The sequence below is a fragment of the Phasianus colchicus genome, chromosome 27 (genome assembly GCF_987193195.1).
Source record: "Phasianus colchicus chromosome 27, bPhaCol1.hap1.1, whole genome shotgun sequence".
In the NCBI taxonomy this organism is placed as follows: Eukaryota; Metazoa; Chordata; class Aves; order Galliformes; family Phasianidae; genus Phasianus; species Phasianus colchicus.
The window spans coordinates 2,247,578-2,269,252 of NC_143462.1; the positions used below are offsets into that span (position 1 = coordinate 2,247,578).

General features: G+C 55.3%; 1 protein-coding gene across 1 annotated transcript; it reads right to left on the reverse strand.

Annotated features, from left to right (window-relative positions):
• Nucleotides 1-166: 166 nt before the first annotated feature.
• Nucleotides 167-21,490, reverse strand: SNRNP200 (small nuclear ribonucleoprotein U5 subunit 200). The gene is made up of 45 exons (XM_031610445.2): nt 21,331-21,490; nt 18,521-18,684; nt 16,979-17,150; nt 16,662-16,854; nt 16,304-16,359; nt 15,622-15,720; nt 15,183-15,335; nt 14,648-14,747; nt 14,344-14,480; nt 13,410-13,493; nt 13,032-13,205; nt 11,756-11,893; nt 11,446-11,601; nt 11,044-11,214; nt 10,729-10,922; nt 10,239-10,362; nt 9,702-9,851; nt 9,445-9,555; nt 8,970-9,101; nt 8,456-8,644; nt 8,124-8,321; nt 7,677-7,829; nt 7,484-7,564; nt 7,251-7,334; nt 6,736-6,842; nt 6,466-6,584; nt 6,085-6,239; nt 5,731-5,920; nt 5,379-5,552; nt 4,740-4,900; nt 4,252-4,479; nt 3,815-4,006; nt 3,550-3,728; nt 3,221-3,372; nt 2,850-2,958; nt 2,606-2,714; nt 2,243-2,432; nt 1,975-2,139; nt 1,646-1,767; nt 1,407-1,550; nt 1,150-1,326; nt 904-1,064; nt 746-827; nt 560-652; nt 167-473 (listed from the first exon to the last, which is right to left on the reverse strand). Exons 1-45 carry the CDS (start codon nt 21,373-21,375, stop codon nt 330-332), a joined length of 6,411 nt encoding a protein of 2,136 aa, XP_031466305.2. The 5' UTR covers nt 21,376-21,490; the 3' UTR covers nt 167-329.
• Between the last annotated feature and the right edge of the window lie 185 nt (nt 21,491-21,675).

Genomic DNA, 21,675 nt, shown 5'->3' on the forward strand with positions numbered 1-21,675 from the left:
AAACCTAAGGGCATAGAAGCACTCAATGAGGTGGGAAGGTGCTGAAATTCAGCCTCCCAGCTTTAAGGGAGAAAGCAGAGCGGGTCAAGACTGCTTTGTCAGGAGGAAACAACCCCAAATGCTTCTGTGCTTTCACCCCAAAACACAGCAAGTGGGCAAAAGAGGGTTGGGGAAGGCTCAGCATTTATTCCAGCTGCTGCAGACGTAACTCTGTTCTAAAAAAAACCACTGTACAACATCCTAAAAAACAGGAAATACACACAGAGGGAGGTGAGAAGCACTACGGTTTGGTCATGGATCCTCACCGGAGCGGGGCAGCACAGCCCCCACTAATCAGACTCGCTGTCACTCTCAGCCTCCTTCACATCCACGCTGAATTTGTACTCCTGGTCGCAGCCCATGTAGGCGTCGCTCATGAAGTACAGCGTGTAGTTGTGCGTCCCCGTGGCCGGAGCCACGAAATCCAGCTTCACCTGGGAGCAGGGAAGGAATGGGGTGTCAGGGCTGCGGGGTCGGGGGGCTCATGAACCCACCTCAGCCCCACGCAGCCCCTGCTCACCTTGGCTTTCTGCTGCAGCGTCAGCCGCTTGATGGAGATGAGGCTGTTGGACTTGGAGTCGCCGATCACCACCCACCAGCCCTCCTCACGTTTCTGCCAGAGGACAAAGAGAGCAGACACACAGCGTTGGGGACCATTTCCCCCATTCTGCTGCCCTAAAAGCCCTGCCTGGCTCCTGGCACACACCTGAGGGAACAGGGGAGCGATGACGGGGCCGGTGACCTCCTCCTCACGCTCCAGCTGCACCAGCACCACCACGGGTCCTCCGCTGCGTGGAGAGAAGCAAAGTCAGGGTGCCAACGCAGCACTGCAGGGCCTCACCGTGCTGCCACCCCCCTCCTCACCTCCGGATGCTTTCCTTCTCCACCACCTCGTAGGACAGCTCGATGTTGGGGTAGCGGTTGCAGAAGCGGGCGACGTCGGCGATCTGCGCATCCGAGAGCTGCAGCAGCGCGTTCCGATCCTCGTCCTCCATCTCCATGATGTCAAACACGCTCTCCACCCCCTGCAACGGCACAGCTGTTAAAGCTGGGGGTCCCCGTGCTCACGTCACCGTCCCTAATTCTCCTAATTGGGGGGTGGGTTTTGACCTTGTCAGTGCAGCGCTTGATGTGCTCAGAGGTGAAGTGAGGCAGCTGCTTGAGGTAGGAATCCTTGGACCACATGGCTTGGGTCACCATCTGTGCCAGCTCCATGGCGGCCAACGCAGGGCTCAGCCAACCATTGCTGGACAGGACATCCACACACGCCTGGATCAGTCGGATCGCCTGCAGGCAGGGGGCAGGGATGGGTTAGAAAGCAACACTCGGGGAAACAGCAGCCTCTCCCCCTGCCCGCCCCGCTGCACCTTGCTGAGGATCTCCTCCGTGTCCGACTGCAGCTCGGCACTCAGCTGCATGCGTGACAAGTGAGCCTGCAGCAGGAGGTTGGTCTTGACGTGGGGGTCGTTGAATTTGGGGTTGGTCAGCTTGTGGGGGACTTTCTGGGCCAGCTACGGGGAGAAATGAGGGAGCAGTCAGAGCTCAGGCCTTGCAGAGCAGAAAACAAAGGCAGGCTCTGCCCTGCAGCGCTGAAGCTCCACCTCACCTGGCGCAGCAGGTTGTCCTCGTGGTGCCGGATGGGGATGTTCTCATACTCAGCAGCGTTGGAGATGATTTCAATCAGCCCTCGCACTTTGGTTTTGGCATTGAGGGACATGCTGAAGAGCTCTGAAGGGCAGAAAAGTAAAAGGAGTTGGGAAAAAGCGAGCAGAGTGAAGCTGGGCAATGTAAGAGATGGCTTCAGGCAGAGAACACGCAGCCTCCTGCTGAATGGGGGGAGGTTTATGCACACAGTGCTTTCCCTCCTTCACCCACAGCATCCAGAGAGAGGACAGAGTGCAGGAGCAGCAGCAAGCACTGCCACTTTTCCCTCACCAATGGTGGTGTAGTTGATGTAATAATAGGCTGCAATCATCCCCAGGTTCAGGGGAGCCACGTCCATCTCGTCCTCAATGCTGATGCACTTGGATTGCTCCAGGTCACTGAGGGTCTGCTCCACCAGTTCTGAGAGGTGGTCGGAGAGATGCCTGTGGGACACACCTGTGGGCACAGCAGCGTGGCTCAGAAATAGCCCAGGATGGAGAAAAGTTGTCCTGGTGAAAGCCCCAACCCCACAGCCACCGGCGCAGAGCCCTCTGCTCACCCTGCAGGTTGTAGTAGTTGGGATTCTGCGTCATCCTGCGGTACAGGAACGTCCAAGTGAGGTAATCCACTGCATCCTGCTTGTTTTCAATGGTCTTGGTGACAATCTCGGCGTTGAAGTGATCGTGCATGCAGTGGTCCAGGTGGGATTCCACTGGCAGGGGCTCGTAAAGGAATTTCTTGAAGAAATCCTACAGCAGAGCAGAGGTAGAAGGGAAGGGGATGAATAAAGCCAGCACCTCCAGTATCCCACAGCCCTTCCCATGCAGCAGCGAGTGCAGATCGTGTCGAGCTGCCCAAGGAGAAATCCACAGCCCAGATTAGATATGTGCAGGCTAGAAATGGTGCCCTGCCCCTCACGCACCTTCTTGGACCCCTGGCACATGATGACACAACGGCCCTCATCGTCCTGCAGCGGGCGGTTGGCGTGGCCCACCATCTGCAGCACATCATAGATGGGGTAATCCACATATCTGGGACACAGAGAGGATGGCTTTAATGGAGAGTGGCTCTGAGAAAAGCTCTCCACGCTTTCCCAGGCTTTGAGCCACTGCCTGGACAGGGATGGAGGACTTTGGGATTGGGGTTGGTGGTGCCACACAACTCACGCGTGGATCTTGCCGTTGTAGTACTGCGTGTCCATGATGATCACCAGGTGAGCTGCAATGTTCATACCCCAGCAGAGGCTGCGGGAGGCAACCATCACCTGCACTGCACCTGGAAGGCATAGGGACAGTGGTCAGCCCAGGGCACAACGCATCCTGGGACACAGGGAGATGCAGAGGTTGGACATCTGGGCAGACAGACTCAATGCACGAAGAGGAGGGATGGTAAAGCTGAAGATCTCTTAGGTCTTTTAGGACTAGAATGGCACAGGGAAGCTGACACTCCCAGCCCAGAAGACCAAAAGCACCGCCAGGTTTGCTGAGAAGGTTCTGCAGGTTCAATAGGGGTTGTGTCCCCCCACCCCAGCCCTCACCAGAGCTGAAAAGCTGCTCCACCACACGCCGCTCCATGGCCGTCAGCCCCTCGTGCAGATAGCCCACACCATTCACCAGCGTCTCCTTCAGGGTGTTGTCATTCAGTTTGTCCAGGTAGGGCACCAGGTCCTTCTCTGCACAGTGCAGGAACCTGCAAGGGATACGGGGTAAGGGGACCACAGCCAGGCCCACCAACCTGTCCCCCCCCCAGTCTGAGGCCAAGCAACGCGAGCTCTCCCTCATCACACACAGCCCAGGCTCTCATCCCTGCCTCACTCAGAGGAGGAAAAGCCAGGCATTGAATCCCACGTGGCCGCAGCACCTTTACCTGTGTCTCTGGACATCTGAGGCACATGTGGTGAGGATGTTGATGGCCGTGAGCCGCGTCTGCTTGCGGGATGGCACGAAGACAATGATGGGCTTTTTGGGAGAGTGCTTCATGATGGCGTGGTAGACTGGCTTGGCCATGGACAGCAGGCGGGTCTGCGTGTGGCTGATGTTGAAACCCTGCAGGAAAGAGAAGCAGGCAGTGATGCAGGTTGGAAAAGGGGCAGAAAGGAAAGGGGGAATGGCAGCAACTGCCCAAACCCTACCTGGATGTGCAGCTCCAAGGGCACGGGGCGGACGTTGGGGTGGAAGTTGAAGGTGGAGGTGGCACTGCAGCCCAGCCAGTGTGCCACGTCCTTGGCGTTGGACAGGGATGAGCTGAGGGCCACGATGCGGATGGGCCGCTCGATCTGCGAGGAGATGTAGCGCATCCGGGAGCAGATGACCTCCAGCACGGGCTGAGGGTGGGACAGGGCAGGTTGGAGGAGGGAGGGTTGGAGCAGAACCAGGGGGGGAAGCCCTGGAGAGCCCATCTACCACTCCTGAGCTCCTCAGCTTCCCAACGTCCTCCTGTCCCAGCCCATCTCACAGCACAGGGATAGAAGCTGAACGCCCACCCCACAGCCACTCTGCTCCCAGCTCTCAGAACAACAGGATGATGAGCATCACCCCACTGTGCTGTGCCATCCCCCCAGCCCCATACCCCATTCTCGCCCCCGATGAGATGCACTTCATCCACAATGAAGAGGTTGACATTCTGGACGTTCTTGCGCTGTTTCCAGCGCCGGGACAGGATGTCCCATTTCTCAGGGGTGCTGATGATGATGTTCCCTTTGCCCAGCAGCTTCAGGTCAGTGCTGGTCTCCCCCGTCAGCAAAACCACCTTCTTGTTGAGACGCTCCTGGAACTTTTCATACCAGTCCATGAAGACCTGAGGAAAGGCAAGGGGTGCTGTGGCAGTTTCCTGTTCCAATGAATCCTACCAAAGCCCTGGAGATGCACACACACTCCAGCAGCAGCAGGCCAGAGGTACGTTGGTGTCTCTTTGCTCCCTCAGAGACATCAGGAAAGCAGTTAATCAAAGGACTCAAACCATTCTGAGAGCTGCACCAGCACAGAACGAATGAGGAATGTGAAAAAGGAGGAAGACAAAGAAGGAAAGTGAAGCTGGAGCAAAGCTCCAGGGCTTACCTGCTCTGCCAGGGCCTCCATGGGGGTGATGTACACACAGCGTCCCTCTGAGTTCTGGAGCAACATCCTGAGGATGGCAAACTCAGCACAGATGGTCTTCCCACTTCCCGTGGGGGCTCCCACAAACACGTTGTCATCGCTGTTATAGACGGTGTTAAACACTGGGGACAGACAGACAAGAAAGAAGGAAGCAATTTACATCACCACAAAGGCTGGGAGAACACACCCTGGGCCTGGTTCACACAGGGAGGAGATGCAGAAAAAGCTGTCTAAGAGTTTTAGCCCAGGATCAGAGCACGCTCCAGGTGTGAGCTCCCTGTTCTGGCCATGCCCAGGAGGATGAATGCAGGCACAGCAGCTTTGGGTCACCCTCAAACCCATCCCTACGAGCAGCACAGATGAAGTTTGGACCACGAGCAGCAAAGGCACAGCTTCCAAGAGCAAACCTCAGGCTGCCTGATGTGCAAAGGAATACAACAAAGATGCTCTGGCCTATAAAAGATTTAGAGGCATCAAATCTGTGTGGCTGAGGGAGGTTTGCTTTTTCCTGCAAGAGTTCCTCATGTCTGAGCCCTAAAGGAAAGGAACCAGGACCCACGGAGAAGCAGTTTGGAGGAGGCAAGCAGTGCTGGTACCCACCCTGAGTCTGGATAGGGTTGAAGAAAGGGAACTTGTCCTGGTAGAGGCTCTCGAAGGCACTGTTCCTCAGAGCAGATACGGGCAGTGGCTGCAGGTCCAGCAGCTCTGTGGGAGGGGGGTACTTCTCAGGGAGGATCAGGTGGCGGAAGGAAACGGGCAGCTGGGTCTCACAGGCTGTCAGGCACACAAAGCATCCGATGGTTTCATTTCCTGAGCTGCTCACCCCAGGGAAACCCAGCCTGGAAGTCACCAGGATGGCAGCAGCCCCTTCCTCCAGCACAGCCCCAAAATCTGATGCCCCCCCCACCACCAAAACAAGAGCCCAGGGGGAGGCAGGCAGGGTGGGACGTACAGAGCCAGCGGTCAGACACCACCCGGATGAAGTACTGTGGGGGCAGAGGCTCAAACACCGGCACGAAGAAGGTGACGAGGTGCTCATCCTGTGCATATTTGGCCTTCAGCAGGAAGTACTCGTGGTGCAGGATCACCTCGCTGTCCACATCCTCCACCAGGATCCAGAAGGCTTCAGATGAGCCATGCACCTGAGCAAGAGGAACCATTGCCATGCTGCTGGATGCAGAGCTCCAGGAACTGAATACACAGCAATCCTGCCCCAGAAACACCACCCCACCCCAGCGTGGAATTCAGCCTGGCCATATGTCACTGCCTGACATTGAGGGCAGCTCCTCTTGGGTGCACTGCTCACCTTCTCATCCCACTGGAAGTCGGGGGCAATAGTGAGCTCCACTTTCAGGGTAGAGCGGGTAATGGGCTGCAAGTGGACAGAGAGCTCCAGCTTTGGGAACAGATGGACGTATTTGTGGATTGTTTTGCCCATCTTGGGCATCCGGATCAGTTCTCCTGTAAGAGAAAGGCTCACTGTCATCAGGACAGCAGGGTGAACAACAACTCTGGGACTTCACCCAGAGCAATATCTGCAATATAAGCACAGCTGGAAAGGGAGAAGTGCTATGGGAAAGCCTCAGCCTTCCCCAGGCTGCACAAGACCTTACAGCTCTGCCTCTTCAGCCAGGAAAAGGCACCCCAACCTCAGCACTCTCAGTGCTCACACCCCACGTCTCAGTACCTATTTCATTGTGGTTCAGGTCATAGAGCCTTTCAAACGGGAAATTCTTCTTCTCAATTTTCTTCACCACTTCTTCAGGCAGCTTCTTGAACTGGCGCAGAGGGCACATTGACTGCCACCTGCAGGGACACCACAGGCTGGGTGAGACAGCACCAAAACACAGCTGCAGCCCTCGCTGGGTTCCCTGTGCTGCCCAAGGCCAGCCCACAGCCAGGCACCCCTGTAAGTCTATGCTAAAGCAGGAAACATCCCAGAGGTGCTGTCACTTACATCCGTTTGTCAATCATCTTGCAGAGGTTGAGGGTCTTATCAGTGAGCTGAGCCCAGCCACGGTTCAGGACGATCTCGAAGATGGCACGCATCAGCCGCCCTGCAGACTGAGGGAGCACTCAGAGCTCAGCTGGGATCCAACACCTCCCCCTTCCCACCCCCAATCCTCTGCTTTGAGCTCACGTTCTTCACCCCCAAATGCTCACAGGAGGAGCAGTGACTCAACTCCCAGCTTTGGGAGCTTGGCATTTATGGCAGAACAGTCCTGCAGCCTCTAAATTATCTTCTCAGGATTCTGATTAAAAACTCAAGACTCCAAAGATCTAATTTTTCTCCTGATGGGAGCTGGCCCTCCTTAACACTCGCAGCTGTAGTTATTTTCCAAGCCATTTCAAACACCAACTCAATCCCTGGGTTGCAGGTTGCTGTCCCTCCCACCAGCAGGGAGACTGAGAGACCAATCTGCAGACAGCAGGGAGGAGATGGAGAGATCCTGGCTACGCTTCCTCACCCACCTGGGTAACGTACACCATGTCTGCCATGAGAGCAAAGCCTTCCAGCTTCAGCTGGGAGATGAAGGCCTGGAGGAGCACGTTGATCTGGGGAAGCAGAACAGAGGGCTCTCAGCTCACTGTGTGAGCAGCAGAAAGCTCTCCAGAGCTGCAGGCCCACATGGCAGCTCTTGTAAGGATGGCTACTCTCCCAAGGTGGGCACAGGAGACCCCTAGCAGGGGCAGACAGAGCTCACCTTGGCACTGGGCTCCTCTATGCTTTCCTTCACGGGGATTGGAACTCGCTCCAGCAACTTCTGAAGCTCAAGCTTCTCTTCCTGTGGAAATCCAATGGAGAAGTGATGAAACAGCCCCACACAGGACAAAGATCTGCACCATCCCCTGCAGCATCAGGGCTGTATCACTCAGGATGGGTGCACGGCTCCATACCTCCCTCACTGTGATGTTTCTGAACTCTGAGGACAGCGAGAAGACCCGAAACAGCTCAATCTCACTCAGGGTGGGTTTCAGGAGCTGGTTGTACGTTTGCATTGTCTCATTGGTGATGTAGTAGTGGCTGGCAATGCGGCCCAGCTCTGTCACCTGCAGCAAAGACAGCAGCCATGGCGAAGCAGCAGAATGACACCCGACTGCTCATGGCACAGAGAGAAGGTACAAAGGCCACAGCTGGGGTAACACCACCAGGCAAGCTGTAGGTAATCCCTCAGGCTACAAATCCCCCAAGGAAAGCTGCTTTACCCGACACACAGCTCCACACCTCACACCTTCTCAGCACTCCCTGGGATTTGTATTTAATCGCTGAGATTACACCTTTCTCTGAACCAGAGGACACTCTTGCCCAGCTCTGCTTGGCCACAGCCCCTCTCCTTTCCTCACCTGGAAGTTCCCAGTCTTCTTGTCGTACTTCACCAGGTTGTTCTTGTCCAACATGAGGGCTGCAGTGTGAACCAGATCCAAACGGCGCTGGTCCAGCAGCGGATCCCCCTTCAAATCATCGTGGGAAATCCCATAGAGAGTGGGGGAACGCAGCATCCGGATGTACAAATAGGTATAGCCAAGCCAATTCACTGCATCCTGAGGAACAGCAGCACACCATCAGAGCCCACAGACCAACCAAGCAGAGCTGATGCATCACTGCAAGGCTCCCAGCAGCTCTCTGGGTGCACGACAGTAAGGGGGTGGCACACACAAAGCAAACAGAAGCTCACCTTTGCGTTCTGGACGTTGCCCAGCACAGTTTCTGCATTCAGCATGTCTGGGAGCTTCGACACCATCTGACTTTCAATGGGGAGCTGCTGGTTGAGCAGGGACAGGTAATACTGCAGCTCGCCATGGGATGTGATGAGGATCCCCTCACCTTTGGTGTCGTACTGAGGCCTCCCAGCACGCCCCAGCATCTGAGGAATGAGAAAGCGAGGTCAGCAGAAATAACAACTATTAGCTTGGCAAATTCTCCTTGCTGTGTGTCCTGGGGCTTTGCTGCCAGACTGCTCAGTCTGCTGCTACTTCTAGCTGGCAGGAGGCACAAAAATACCTCAGATGTGCCTGGGCAAGATAATGGGAATCATCTGTCTTCTCTCCTAGCGATCCCATCCTGCTGTGCCCTGACAGCAGGACAGCTCCCAGCACAGCTGAGGCAGCCTGACAGCAGAGAGCAGAGAGCTGCTGTACTAAGGAAGCATGAAAGCAGCCACAGAGGCACAGCTGTTGGCAAAACTTCACCTGCAGGATGTCCAAAGCACCCAGTTCAGTCCAGCGTCCCTTCTCAGGGCTGTACACCTGCGTGCCCTTGATGATAACAGTGTGGGCAGGGAGGTTCACACCCCAGGCCAGCGTTGCTGTGGACACCAAAACCTGCAGGAGCAAAAATGGGGATCAGCAAAGCCCTGTAGGTTCCTCTTCCTAAGGTCAAAAGGATCCAAAACGCTGTTCCTGATGGGCACAAAAGGGACAAGGGTTGGAAGAAACAGTGACTTCCTTAACAGCTCAGAAGAGAAAGGGGGAATAAACAGCAAGATTTGGGATCTTCACCCAGATTGACCAGCTCACTGCATGGCCCTGGGAAGATCCTTTGCCTTCCAGGTGTAATGCAGACACTCAAAAAAGATGACAGTGGGTGGGAAGTCTCACCCCATGCTGAACGAGGTGATCTAAACTTTTCTCATGTGAAATCTTCCCCCTGGGAAGCACAGCTCACCTGAATGTGTTTGTCAGCAAACAGATCCTCCACCAACGTCCGGTCCACTCGTGTCATCCCAGCATGGTGAATGGCAAAGCCATAAGGCAGAAGGTCCTTCAGCTCCAGGTTCTGCAGCACAAACACAACCAGCTCAAGGCTTTCAGCTCGGGGAGAACAGGAGCCACCAAAGGCAGCACAGACCCTAAAGGAGGGCTGCAAACCCGTGCTGTGCAGCAGCAGCACTGTTATTCCTACATCCCCAGCTGTGTGATTACCTTGCACTGCTCAGCTTCTGTCCTCAGCACCTCGGTGGAGGCTGAGCCCTCTCTCAGGAAGAGGCCCAGGGTGTCTTTCTCCAGACACATGTCCCTGATGGCTCGTGCTGTCTTGCCAGTCTCCTTCCTGGAGTGAACGAACACCAGCACCTGTCAAACAAGGTGGTACTGTTGTCAAGGGGGAAAACACCATGGCTGTAGCTGGTAAAGGCTCCCAACCCAACCTGCTCCTCAAGCTGAGAGTGGGAAGGTTTAAATGAAACCCCTGATAGCAATCCATGCTGTGCAGCTAAAACACAGCCAAGAGTTCGTGAACTAACAGGGCAGCACTGCAAAAATCCCCTCCTCTTAGAGATGGGCAGCTCACGCATCCATCAGACGGCGAGGACAAAGAGCAGAAGTTTGTGTTCCTTCCTCCCTCAGCTGTCACCAAGTACGTAAATCTACCTCCTCCCTGCAGCAACCACAACTTGAAAGCTCACCAGCAACAAAACAGAACAAGGAGGGTGTGACAACACGAAGACAGAAGTACCAGACCTGGTTCTTCCCAGCGTGCTCCATAATCTTCTCATAAACGATCTCATTCATTATCTGGAAGCGTTTGATTGCTTTCTTCTCTGTGATACCCACGTAGGTCTGCTCCAGGGGCACTGGTCGGAAGCTGTAAGGAAAACAAGACCACCAGTGAGCAGAAAGGAGAGATGCTGACACAAAGGGCCAGAGGCAGTTTATCAGCCACAGCACTTCCTCTAAACGCAGCCTGGATTTTGTGTTACTAAGCTCAGCACACTTCCCTTGTGCCTCAGCTCGCTGAGAAACATGATGGCTCCAGTTAAATACCAAGCTAAGGGACAGTATCACCTATTCCTGCTAAGCAAAACACAGGGAGCAAAAATGGTGCTGCACCAACGACTGCAATCTCACGTGGCTTCCATCAAACAGGACCACAAACACCTGCCTCCTCAGCAGGCTGCCCATTCCCCTAACACAGAGCCACAATCAGAGCAAAGACCTCCCCCAGCTTTACCTGTTATCAAAATAGAACAAGCCCTTGGCAGGGTCCACTCGGAGGAATGTCGCCACGTCCTCGTAGTTGGGGAGGGTGGCACTCAAACCAACAAGCCTGACATCCTCCTGGGTCATCTCAATGTTACGGATGGCTCTGGCAACCAAAGATTCCAGCACAGGCCCTCTGTCATCATGCAGGAGATGTATTTCATCCTAAAGAGGAGAGAGGAGTTTCACCCCCACCTTAGTTTTTCTTCCCCAGCAGCCCTGCTTGCTCAAAGACCAGCAGCTAAAGGTGCACTTGGCTGTGGTGCTGCGCCCCTGTGCTGCTCACCAGGATGACCAGCCGCACCAGCTGGGTGTATGTGCGCTCCCCCCCCTTGCGAGTGATGATGTCCCACTTCTCCGGGGTGCAGACGATGATCTGGGTGGCACTGATTTCCTCCTTGCACAGCTGGTGATCCCCTGTCAGCTCTGCCACGTTGATGCCATAGGTTGCCAGGCGCTGGGAGGAAGCCCGCAGGTTAGGGTGGATAAAAATGCATTCCCCAGGACAACAGGATTCCATAGCCCACACTGACAGCTAACAGAGGTCAAAGGCACAATCCAAACTGATTCTACCCCAGCAAGCTCCTGCCAGAGATAACACCCTCCTGCAACCACAACCACTGCAACAACAAAGCTCATCTTCCCCAGCATGCAGCTCCAACAGGGGCAGCCCCAATCCTCTGCTCACCTTTCCAAAGCTGCCCACCATCTCCTGAACCAAAGACCTCATGGGTGCAATGTAGATAATCTTGAACTCGTCCACGTTGATGGTCCCATCCATGTTGATGTGCTTCCCTATTTCTCTCAGCATGCACATCAGTGCCACGTTTGTCTTCCCGGCACCCTACGATGCGAGCAGAACCGGCCCCATCAGACTCACCAACACCTCTCCAGGTTGGAGGCATTCCTAGAGCACTCTGCTTCAGAAGATCAGCCTTGCAGAGGGGGACAAACAGTGCTCCACTCATCGCAGGGGACCCCAGCACCAGGATGCTCACCGTGGGAGCACACAGCAGCAGATTCTCATCCGACTCCAGCGCAGCGCGGTAGAGTTTGCTCTGGATACGGTTCAGTGTTTTAAATCCTTCAAATCCAGCCTGGGCGTATTTGGGCAGCTTTTCCACTGAAACCAATTGCTGAAAAGGGAAAAAATGTCCAACTCATTATCTCCCAGGCTGCAGGGCGTATGTGAGACTCAGCAGGGTCACGTTGCCACCAGATGGACAAAGGAGACGAAGCCCCATGCCCAGAGATCATGGTACACATTAGGCACAGATCAAACAAGGCTGATCACCATCACACCATCAAAAAAAAAAAAAGCCAACCTCCACCGTGTTCTCATGATGTAACAGATCGACCCACATTTTCACTGCCCAGCACTGATCAAAAGAGGCAATTTGTCACAGCCTCATCTCTGGCTCAGCTGCCTGACACAGCACAGCAGCAGTGAGGATTGAGCAACAGCAGAGCTGAGGCAGCTAAATGGGGCAGGGGAGCCCTGAGGCAGATGCTCCAGCACAGCACACACACTCCATAACCAGGAATTGCTTCCAGCCACGTGCAATTTCTCCAAGAAGCTGGACTCAGCCTGCTGAGTGTCAGAATGACAGAATGGTCCAGGTTGGGAGGGACCTTGAGGATCACAGATCTCCAACCCCCTGCCACACGCAGGGCCACCAACCTCCACATTTCACAGCAGCCCAGGCTGCCCAGGGCCCCATCAAACCTGGCCTCAACACCTCCAGGGATGGACGGGGCATCCACAGCCTCTCTGGGCAGCTGTTCCAGCACCTCACCACTCTCACAGCAAACAACTTCCCCCTGACATCCAACTGAAATCTGCCCTCCCTCAACTTCAAACCATTTCCCCTTGTCCTGCTGTTATCTACCCTTTCCAAGAGCTGATTCCCCTCCTGTCTGCAGGCTCCCTTTAGGTACTGAAGGCTGCAATGATTCACCCCACAGCCTTCTTTTCTCCAGGCTGAACAAGCCCAGCTCCCTCAGCCTGTCTTTGTAGTGGAGGTGCTGCAGCCCCCTGCTCATCTTTGTGGCTCCTCTGGACCCTCTCCAACAGCTCCCTATCCATCTTGTCCTGGGGCTCCAGACTTGGACACAGTGCTGCAGATGGGGCCCCACAAGAGCAGAGCAGAGGAGGACAATCACCTCCCTGTCCCTGATAGCCACCCTTCTTCTGATGGAAGGAAAAATCTGACACATTCAGAGCAGTCCAACAAAGCCTGTGCCTAATGAATGGCAGCACAGCAGGTCACCTACCTCCTCAGAGCCAAAAGGCTTTGGTTTCAGGGCAGGCACGTGCACCTCCTCGTAGCCCTTGCGCTGCCTTCGGAAGGAACCATCGGGCAGCTGGCATCGTTTGTTGGCCATGAAGTGACTGCCCTGAGCAAACACCAGGTCCTCCAAATCCAGCACCTGCCGGGGAGCCAACGCCTGCAAACAGCACAGGGAGAGTGAGAGGAAGAAAAAGGCAACACTCTCCTGGCATTTTGATACTGGGACCGAAGGAAAAGGAGCTGGATCCAACCGTTGAGTGCTTCTTTAACACATCAGGGGCTTAATCCGCTTACCTTCCTCCCCCCAGCCCTCCAAAAAGCCCTTTTACACTTGGGAACAGGCAGCTTTGAAGAGCCTTACCTCTCCTCCTTGGTCCAGATCCATGGTCTCCAAGTCAGTGTCCATCCTGGACTGCCGAACGCGTTCCCGGCGAGAGCGCTCCTCCTGCACCAGGACACGAAGCACTCAGCCCTCCACAAAGCTGTGTCAGGGCAGGAGCTGCTCAGCCTCTTCCACAGCCTGCCCAGCTCTCCTGCCACAGCCACACACAGCAATTCCCTCAAGCACAGGCATTCGTGTAACCAGAGCCAGTCATTTCTGGCAGAACTCAGAGCCCCCAGGGCCAGGACAGGAGATTGCCTTCCAGGAGAGAACAGGAAAAGAAGGAGGGAGCAAAAGCCCAGCCCATAATATGCCAACAACGCTCCTCAAACATGGAGACAGAAAACTGGCCCTTCACATCACTGCAACCCATGCTGGGGTGCTCTTTTGATTTGTTTCCTAACAGCAAAGCAGCACTGTGATCTTACTGCTAGATAAGAAACAAAACCCCAAATCATTCATGGAGCTGCAGTTCTGCAAAGGCCAAGCAGAGCTAATGCAGCACACTGGTAAGACTATGGAGCACTGCTGGGCTTTGTTCCTTGGCCTTGAGGTCACATCCAGACCTTGGTAACTGGGACTTGAGCAGAGGTTACCAGTGTGCTTTACGGGCTGAGGAAGCTCAGAGGTCAGACAATATTGTTACAACACAGCTAACTCTAATTTAAGCCCTGAAATCTGCACACGTCGGCATTTTTCGTGGAAAAGCAGACATTCAAACAGCTTAAAAACACCGGATGGTAAACACAGTGCCCTCTCAGCTGAGTTCCAGTGGTCAGCTCAGCAGCATTTCCCACGTTTTCAAGATCCCCGCTGAGTCAGCAGCTTCCTCTCCCACCAACAGCACACGTGGCTGAACGACGACAGCTCTGACAGCAGAAAGGACCCTGTGGTTTCTCCCCCTTCGTCTTACCCGGATGAGATCCTCCTTCTCTGTCTCATGCAGTTGGTACAAGAACTTGGACAGCTCAGGATCTGCTTCCATCTTCCCCATTATCCTTTCTTTTTCGGCTTCGCTTTGGGCGCTGGCCAGCAAAGTGCAATACAGGACTGATGAAAGAGAGTTAAGAGATGGCAGGAGGCCATGAGAATCAAAAGAAGGGGGCAAACATCAAGAACCCACGCTTCACAGGGAGGCACTGATGGCAATAAAAAAGCCTCAGGGAACCCCAGAACCATGTGAGAACAGAGGCAGGGTTAGAGGGAATGCCACTCACTCATCATCCGGTGCTGCCGCAGCACTTTGATGAAGTCAAAGGTGTTGAAGCCCAGGAGCAGAACAAGCTGGTTTTCACATTCCCGGTCATCACTTGCAGTCTGGGATGATGAGACATGAGGAACAAGGATTTATTTCTGCACAACAACCCCTGCTTTGCTCAGGCCACGTGAAAGAAGAACTGGAAGCAGCCAACAACAGGTGGGAATAAAGGCCTGATTTGGGCTGCAGTCACAAACCCCATCCTCTGTGATTCCCCTTCCTCCCCAGCACCAACATTCATAGGGAAACACAACTGACTTGCACTGATCTCCCAACAGAAAAAAAACATCACCTTCCCTTGGAAGAGCATTTTTCTATGTATTAAAACCAGCTCTGAGCTCTGCTTCCCTGCCTGCCTTGCTGGCACACGTAGGACACCAACAATCTCATTCAGTCACATAATTTGAAACGACACGGAGGCGTCAAGGTGACATCCTGCCTCCCAGCAGCTGTTCTGATGCTGCTGCAGCCCCGCACGCTGCCTGGCTGCTCACCTTCAGGATCTCCAGCACTTCATCTGCCTTCTTCTGGGAAACGATGGCATCATCATAGAAGCGGCTCAGCTGTCGCTGGAGCCAAAAGGCGTCGATGTCTCGGGGATGCAGATCCTTCTTCTTTGAGCTCATCAATTCACCTGATGCCACAAGCTTTAAAAAAAAGAAAAACAACAAAACAACTCATAATAATGTCATCTTCTTCTATTAAAAGTAAACACATGGCATTCGTGCTGCAGAATGAGCATCTCAGGGGTATCTCTGCCCACAGACGGGAAGAGGGAACCAGCAAATGTGACACATCCCAAGCCCTCCCGTGTGATTTTAGGCCTCCACAGCTGCTTTCCACCCCTGACCGAGCTCAGCTCCGTCCACAAACCAAAAGGATCCCTGGCCCTCCCTCCACATGACCCCAGATCACGTTTCACATCCTCCTCACGTTGGCTGAGAGGGTGCAACGGACGACGGCTTCGTCTCCTTCCATGTCATCATCAGAGGCCTCGTCACGCACCTCGCCGTAGATGTCCTCATCACCTTCCTATGGGAACACGATTTCCAGTAAGTGGCTTTGGCACACATCAAAGAGAAGCTTCTCCTTGGCAGAAATGAACCATCTGGCAGCTCTTGCCTGAAGGGAAACAATTTAGCTCGTGCTTTTAACATCAATATATTCCTTTAGTTCGGATAAAGGACCACGTGGTCAAATTATTTTTACTCCTTGGATCACACAAAGTGACTCCAAGAGGTTCACGTGTGTCTCTCTTGTTCTCTCAGCCTCTCACAGAAACGATCCCACGGAGCACTTCTGTGAGATACTTCCAAACGATGCATTTCAATTCATCCTTTCCTCCTGTCAAGTTTGCCCCAAGAGATCTAAATACCACCATCTGTTTTCCATCGTCCTGACTCACGATAAGCCTTGGATTAACAAGATAATCAACAAATCCTCCCAAGCCAGGAAAGCAGCATCTGAAATAATCCCTCCTCTCCTTTCTGGCAGAGACATCCCAACCTGAGCCAATGCCCACTTCCCAGCATGAGTAAAACACATCAAACACGATGGCTGCTGAGCAGATGAAAGTGAGGAGACACTTCAGACTGAGCTGCAGTGCTTTTCTTACCTCCTCATCAGACTCAAACTGCACGTTCACGCCGTACGTCTCATCGATGTTGTCATCTGCGAGGGAGAGCGGAACTAATTAACCAGAGAACCTGCAAGCCATATGCAGGATTCACAGATCCCCCACCTCCGCACGTCCAAGAGATGAAAAGAACGTCATTTGGAAGCTTGAAAACCATCCAAACATTTCCCAGCTCCTCTGTGTGAAAGCACGATTCCTGGAAGCAGGCTGGAGAAGGCACCAGCTGCTGCTACGTGGCTTTCTGCCCACCCCCTCTCCCAAAACTGCAGCTTGTGACAACATGTGCCCACACACATGTTCTGAATTCCCTTCTCACCACCGTAATCTGTGCCCATACCCATGTTCTGAATTTCCTTGTCACCACCATAATCCGTGATCTTCTTGCCCAGGTTCACCAGCACGTGGTAACGGGTGTCGTCAGTCTGGCCCAGCAGCAGATCGATCTCCTTACGCCTCTCCTTATCGCGCAGCTTCTCGTTCTTCAGCACTGCCAGCACCTCGTCAGCAGCTCCACACAGAATATCTCGTGGCTGGGGAACAAACAGCAGCCATGTCACGAGCAGGAGGTCACCACGGGGGCAGAGGTTGTGCCACAGAGCAGCCCTCCCCATGGTGACGTGGATGTGCCACCACCACACGCGTCCACATCCCCACCTGGTCCCCAAGGGCAGCCTGGATGAAACTCAGCAACACTTCGTAGGTCTCCCGGGTCTCCTTGGTTTTGGGCTTGTAGATGATCCCCACCATCTCGTCGATGCCCTCAGACAGCAGGGTGTAACCCTTCATCTTGTTGATGTCGTGCCTGTCCTCATCGCGCTTCCTTCTCCTGCAAAGAGACAGCACCCATGGCAGCTCCAGAGCAGGGAATTCTGCAGCCAGTGCTGCTGGAGGACAAAGTGTGGACCTTCTGTTTGCCCACCCCACCGCCACAGGAGCACAGCCCCAAAACCTACAGGTTTACAAGAAATCCCAGAAGTGTTTCCACACCTCAGAGCCCAACCCCTTCCCCACAGTGAGAACTGGGAGGCACCACTCTGCCCAGCTTTGCTCCCCCAGCTTTACATCCCGTGGGACTGCAGGAGCAATGGATGTGCTCCCACGGGGCTTCTTATGGAAAGAAAAAAAAAAAAAAAAGGAAAATACTACTCTCTTTTTCTCCTTTTTTAAACCTTTTTTATTCCACTTTTGGATTCCTGACGTGAAGCACTGAACTTCAAATGAATATTCAAGCGAACTCTCACTCTGCATATTTTAAGTTGGCAGTTTTTAGCCTTTGCTCACACCACCAAAGCAATTTCACTACACAACACCCTAAATAGCACTCTACTATATCTACCAAATTAAAATACGTGGAAGAGGCTGCATCTCAAGGACTGTGTTCAGCTTTGGGCCTCTCACTACATGAAAGGTGCACTACATCGAGGTGCTGGAGCACATCTAGAGAAGGGCAATGAAGCTGCAGAGTCTGGAGCAGGTTTACAGTGAGCAGCTGAGGGAACTGGGGTTATTTAGCCTGGAGAAAAGGAGAATCTCTACATCTGCCTCAAAGGAAGACGTAGTGAGGTGAGGGGTGGTCTTTTATCCCAAGCATCGAGCAACAGGACAAGAGATTCAGGCCCCAGGTTGTATTGGGGAGGTTTTGGTTGGACGTGAGGAAATATTTCTTCACTGAAAGAGCTGTGAAGCATTAGAACAGGATGCTCAGGGAAGGAGTTGAGTCTCCACATCTGGAAGGACTCAAAAGATGCGTGGATGTGGTGCTTGGGGGTGGTCTGATAGACAGGGGAACGGCTTTAGGGTAAAAGGGGAGATTTAGGATTGATGTCAGGAAGAAACTCTCCAATACGAGAGTGGTGAAACAGAGGAGCTGTGGGTGCCACAACCCTGGAGCTGCCTGAGGCAATGGATGGGGCAGCCTGAGCTGGCAGGGGGCACCCAGCCCAGAGCAGGAGGTGGGACTGGGGGGGCTTTGAGGATGCTCCCAACTCAACCACACTATGACTCCATGACTCAGTGACACTGCTCAGTGGTGGACGCGCCAGTTGGACTCGATAACCTCACAGGTCTTTTCCAACCTCCACGACTTCGGGATCCCACATTACTCAGAACCAGGGAAGCACCGCAGACCCCCCCCAGAGCCCTCCCCCACCAACACACCCCTGCAGCTGCACCCCCAGACCCTGTGCTGCCTCTCACTTGGCACGTCGCTCCTCCTGCATCTGCGGCTTGGTGCGCTGTGCCTTGTCACCCATACGGGTGCCCTCCAGTTTGCCCACCAGGGACAGAACCTCTCCTGTCGGTTCATCACGTCGCGTCCGGTCAATGAGAGAGCGGTCAGCTTGGAGCACAAGGTTGGAGTTCTGGGGAGGGAAGGAAGGAAGAAACGAAGGGAAGGAGGGAGGGAAGGGAGGAACAGAGGAGGGAGGAACAGAGGAGGGAGGAACAGAGGAGGGAGGAACAGAGGAGGGAGGAACAGAGGAGGGAGGAACAGAGGAGGGAGGAACAGAGGAGGGAGGAACAGAGGAGGGAGGAACAGAGGAGGGAGGAACAGAGGAGGGAGGAACAGAGGAGGGAGGAACAGAGGAGGGAGGAACAGAGGAGGGAGGAACAGAGGAGGGAGGGAAGGAGGGAGGGAAGGAGGGAGGGAAGGAGGGAGGGAAGGAGGGAGGGAAGGAGGGAGGGAAGGAGGGAGGGAAGGAGGGAGGGAAGGAGGGAGGAACGAGCAGAGGATGGGAAGGGAGGGAGGAACGAGCAGAGGATGGGAAGGGAGGGAGGAACGAGCAGAGGATGGGAAGGGAGGGAGGAACGAGCAGAGGATGGGAAGGGAGGGAGGAACGAGCAGAGGATGGGAAGGGAGGGAGGAACGAGCAGAGGATGGGAAGGGAGGGAGGAACGAGCAGAGGATGGGAAGGGAGGGAGGAACGAGCAGAGGATGGGAAGGGAGGGAGGAACGAGCAGAGGATGGGAAGGGAGGGAGGAACGAGCAGAGGATGGGAAGGGAGGGAGGAACGAGCAGAGGATGGGAAGGGAGGGAGGAACGAGCAGAGGATGGGAAGGGAGGGAGGAACGAGCAGAGGATGGGAAGGGAGGGAGGAACGAGCAGAGGATGGGAAGGGAGGGAGGAACGAGCAGAGGATGGGAAGGGAGGGAGGAACGAGCAGAGGATGGGAAGGGAGGGAGGAACGAGCAGAGGATGGGAAGGGAGGGAGGAACGAGCAGAGGATGGGAAGGGAGGGAGGAACGAGCAGAGGATGGGAAGGGAGGGAGGAACGAGCAGAGGATGGGAAGGGAGGGAGGAACGAGCAGAGGATGGGAAGGGAGGGAGGAACGAGCAGAGGATGGGAAGGGAGGGAGGAACGAGCAGAGGATGGGAAGGGAGGGAGGAACGAGCAGAGGATGGGAAGGGAGGGAGGAACGAGCAGAGGATGGGAAGGGAGGGAGGAACGAGCAGAGGATGGGAAGGGAGGGAGGAACGAGCAGAGGATGGGAAGGGAGGGAGGAACGAGCAGAGGATGGGAAGGGAGGGAGGAACGAGCAGAGGATGGGAAGGGAGGGAGGAACGAGCAGAGGATGGGAAGGGAGGGAGGAACGAGCAGAGGATGGGAAGGGAGGGAGGAACGAGCAGAGGATGGGAAGGGAGGGAGGAACGAGCAGAGGATGGGAAGGGAGGGAGGAACGAGCAGAGGATGGGAAGGGAGGGAGGAACGAGCAGAGGATGGGAAGGGAGGGAGGAACGAGCAGAGGATGGGAAGGGAGGGAGGAACGAGCAGAGGATGGGAAGGGAGGGAGGAACGAGCAGAGGATGGGAAGGGAGGGAGGAACGAGCAGAGGATGGGAAGGGAGGGAGGAACGAGCAGAGGATGGGAAGGGAGGGAGGAACGAGCAGAGGATGGGAAGGGAGGGAGGAACGAGCAGAGGATGGGAAGGGAGGGAGGAACGAGCAGAGGATGGGAAGGGAGGGAGGAACGAGCAGAGGATGGGAAGGGAGGGAGGAACGAGCAGAGGATGGGAAGGGAGGGAGGAACGAGCAGAGGATGGGAAGGGAGGGAGGAACGAGCAGAGGATGGGAAGGGAGGGAGGAACGAGCAGAGGATGGGAAGGGAGGGAGGAACGAGCAGAGGATGGGAAGGGAGGGAGGAACGAGCAGAGGATGGGAAGGGAGGGAGGAACGAGCAGAGGATGGGAAGGGAGGGAGGAACGAGCAGAGGATGGGAAGGGAGGGAGGAACGAGCAGAGGATGGGAAGGGAGGGAGGAACGAGCAGAGGATGGGAAGGGAGGGAGGAACGAGCAGAGGATGGGAAGGGAGGGAGGAACGAGCAGAGGATGGGAAGGGAGGGAGGAACGAGCAGAGGATGGGAAGGGAGGGAGGAACGAGCAGAGGATGGGAAGGGAGGGAGGAACGAGCAGAGGATGGGAAGGGAGGGAGGAACGAGCAGAGGATGGGAAGGGAGGGAGGAACGAGCAGAGGATGGGAAGGGAGGGAGGAACGAGCAGAGGATGGGAAGGGAGGGAGGAACGAGCAGAGGATGGGAAGGGAGGGAGGAACGAGCAGAGGATGGGAAGGGAGGGAGGAACGAGCAGAGGATGGGAAGGGAGGGAGGAACGAGCAGAGGATGGGAAGGGAGGGAGGAAGGAGGGAAGGGAGGGAGTGAGGTGGTTCACAACGCGGTGGGTGCATCCTTTGTGCTCCCCAGCCCTGCTGCACACCCGTTATTTCCCCCCCTCCTCCCCCACTGGCACCACAGCAGCTCCGACCACATCCATTTTGCCCCCCCACCCACAAGGTACGCGGGCAGCAACTCCAACCGCGGCGCTGCTTCAACGATCCCGGACTTCAAAGCTCCCGGATTTTAACAGGCCTGTTTTAATCACCGCAGGCCTTAGCAGCCTCCATCCATACAAGAACCGCTTTACCGGCCCCGCGTTAGCGGCCCCACAGATGGGAAAAGCCCGGCGGAAAGAGGACGACGTCCCCGCCGCACACAGGGCCGAGGCCCGCACTCACCGCCTTGTACTCGTACTGCAGGCTGCGAGCGGTCACGTCCGCCATGGCGCCGCCCCGCTGAAAGCCGCCCCGCCGCCGCCGTGCACGGGAGCAGGCCCCGGAGAGGAACTTCCGGCGGAAGTGGAAGAAGCCCGGTCCCTGGCGCACGCGCAACCCGGAAGCGGTTGCGCACAGGGCCTCCCAGCATGCACGGCGGCGGCGGCCCGTTGACTGCAGCTCCCAGCATGCATAGCGGAGGGGCGGAGACAACACCTCCGTCCCTCTTCTAATTGGTTAACACCGCAAGGGGGCGTGCCCATCCGCCCTTCCTGACCACTCCCATCCCTCAGCTGATTGGTCGAACCG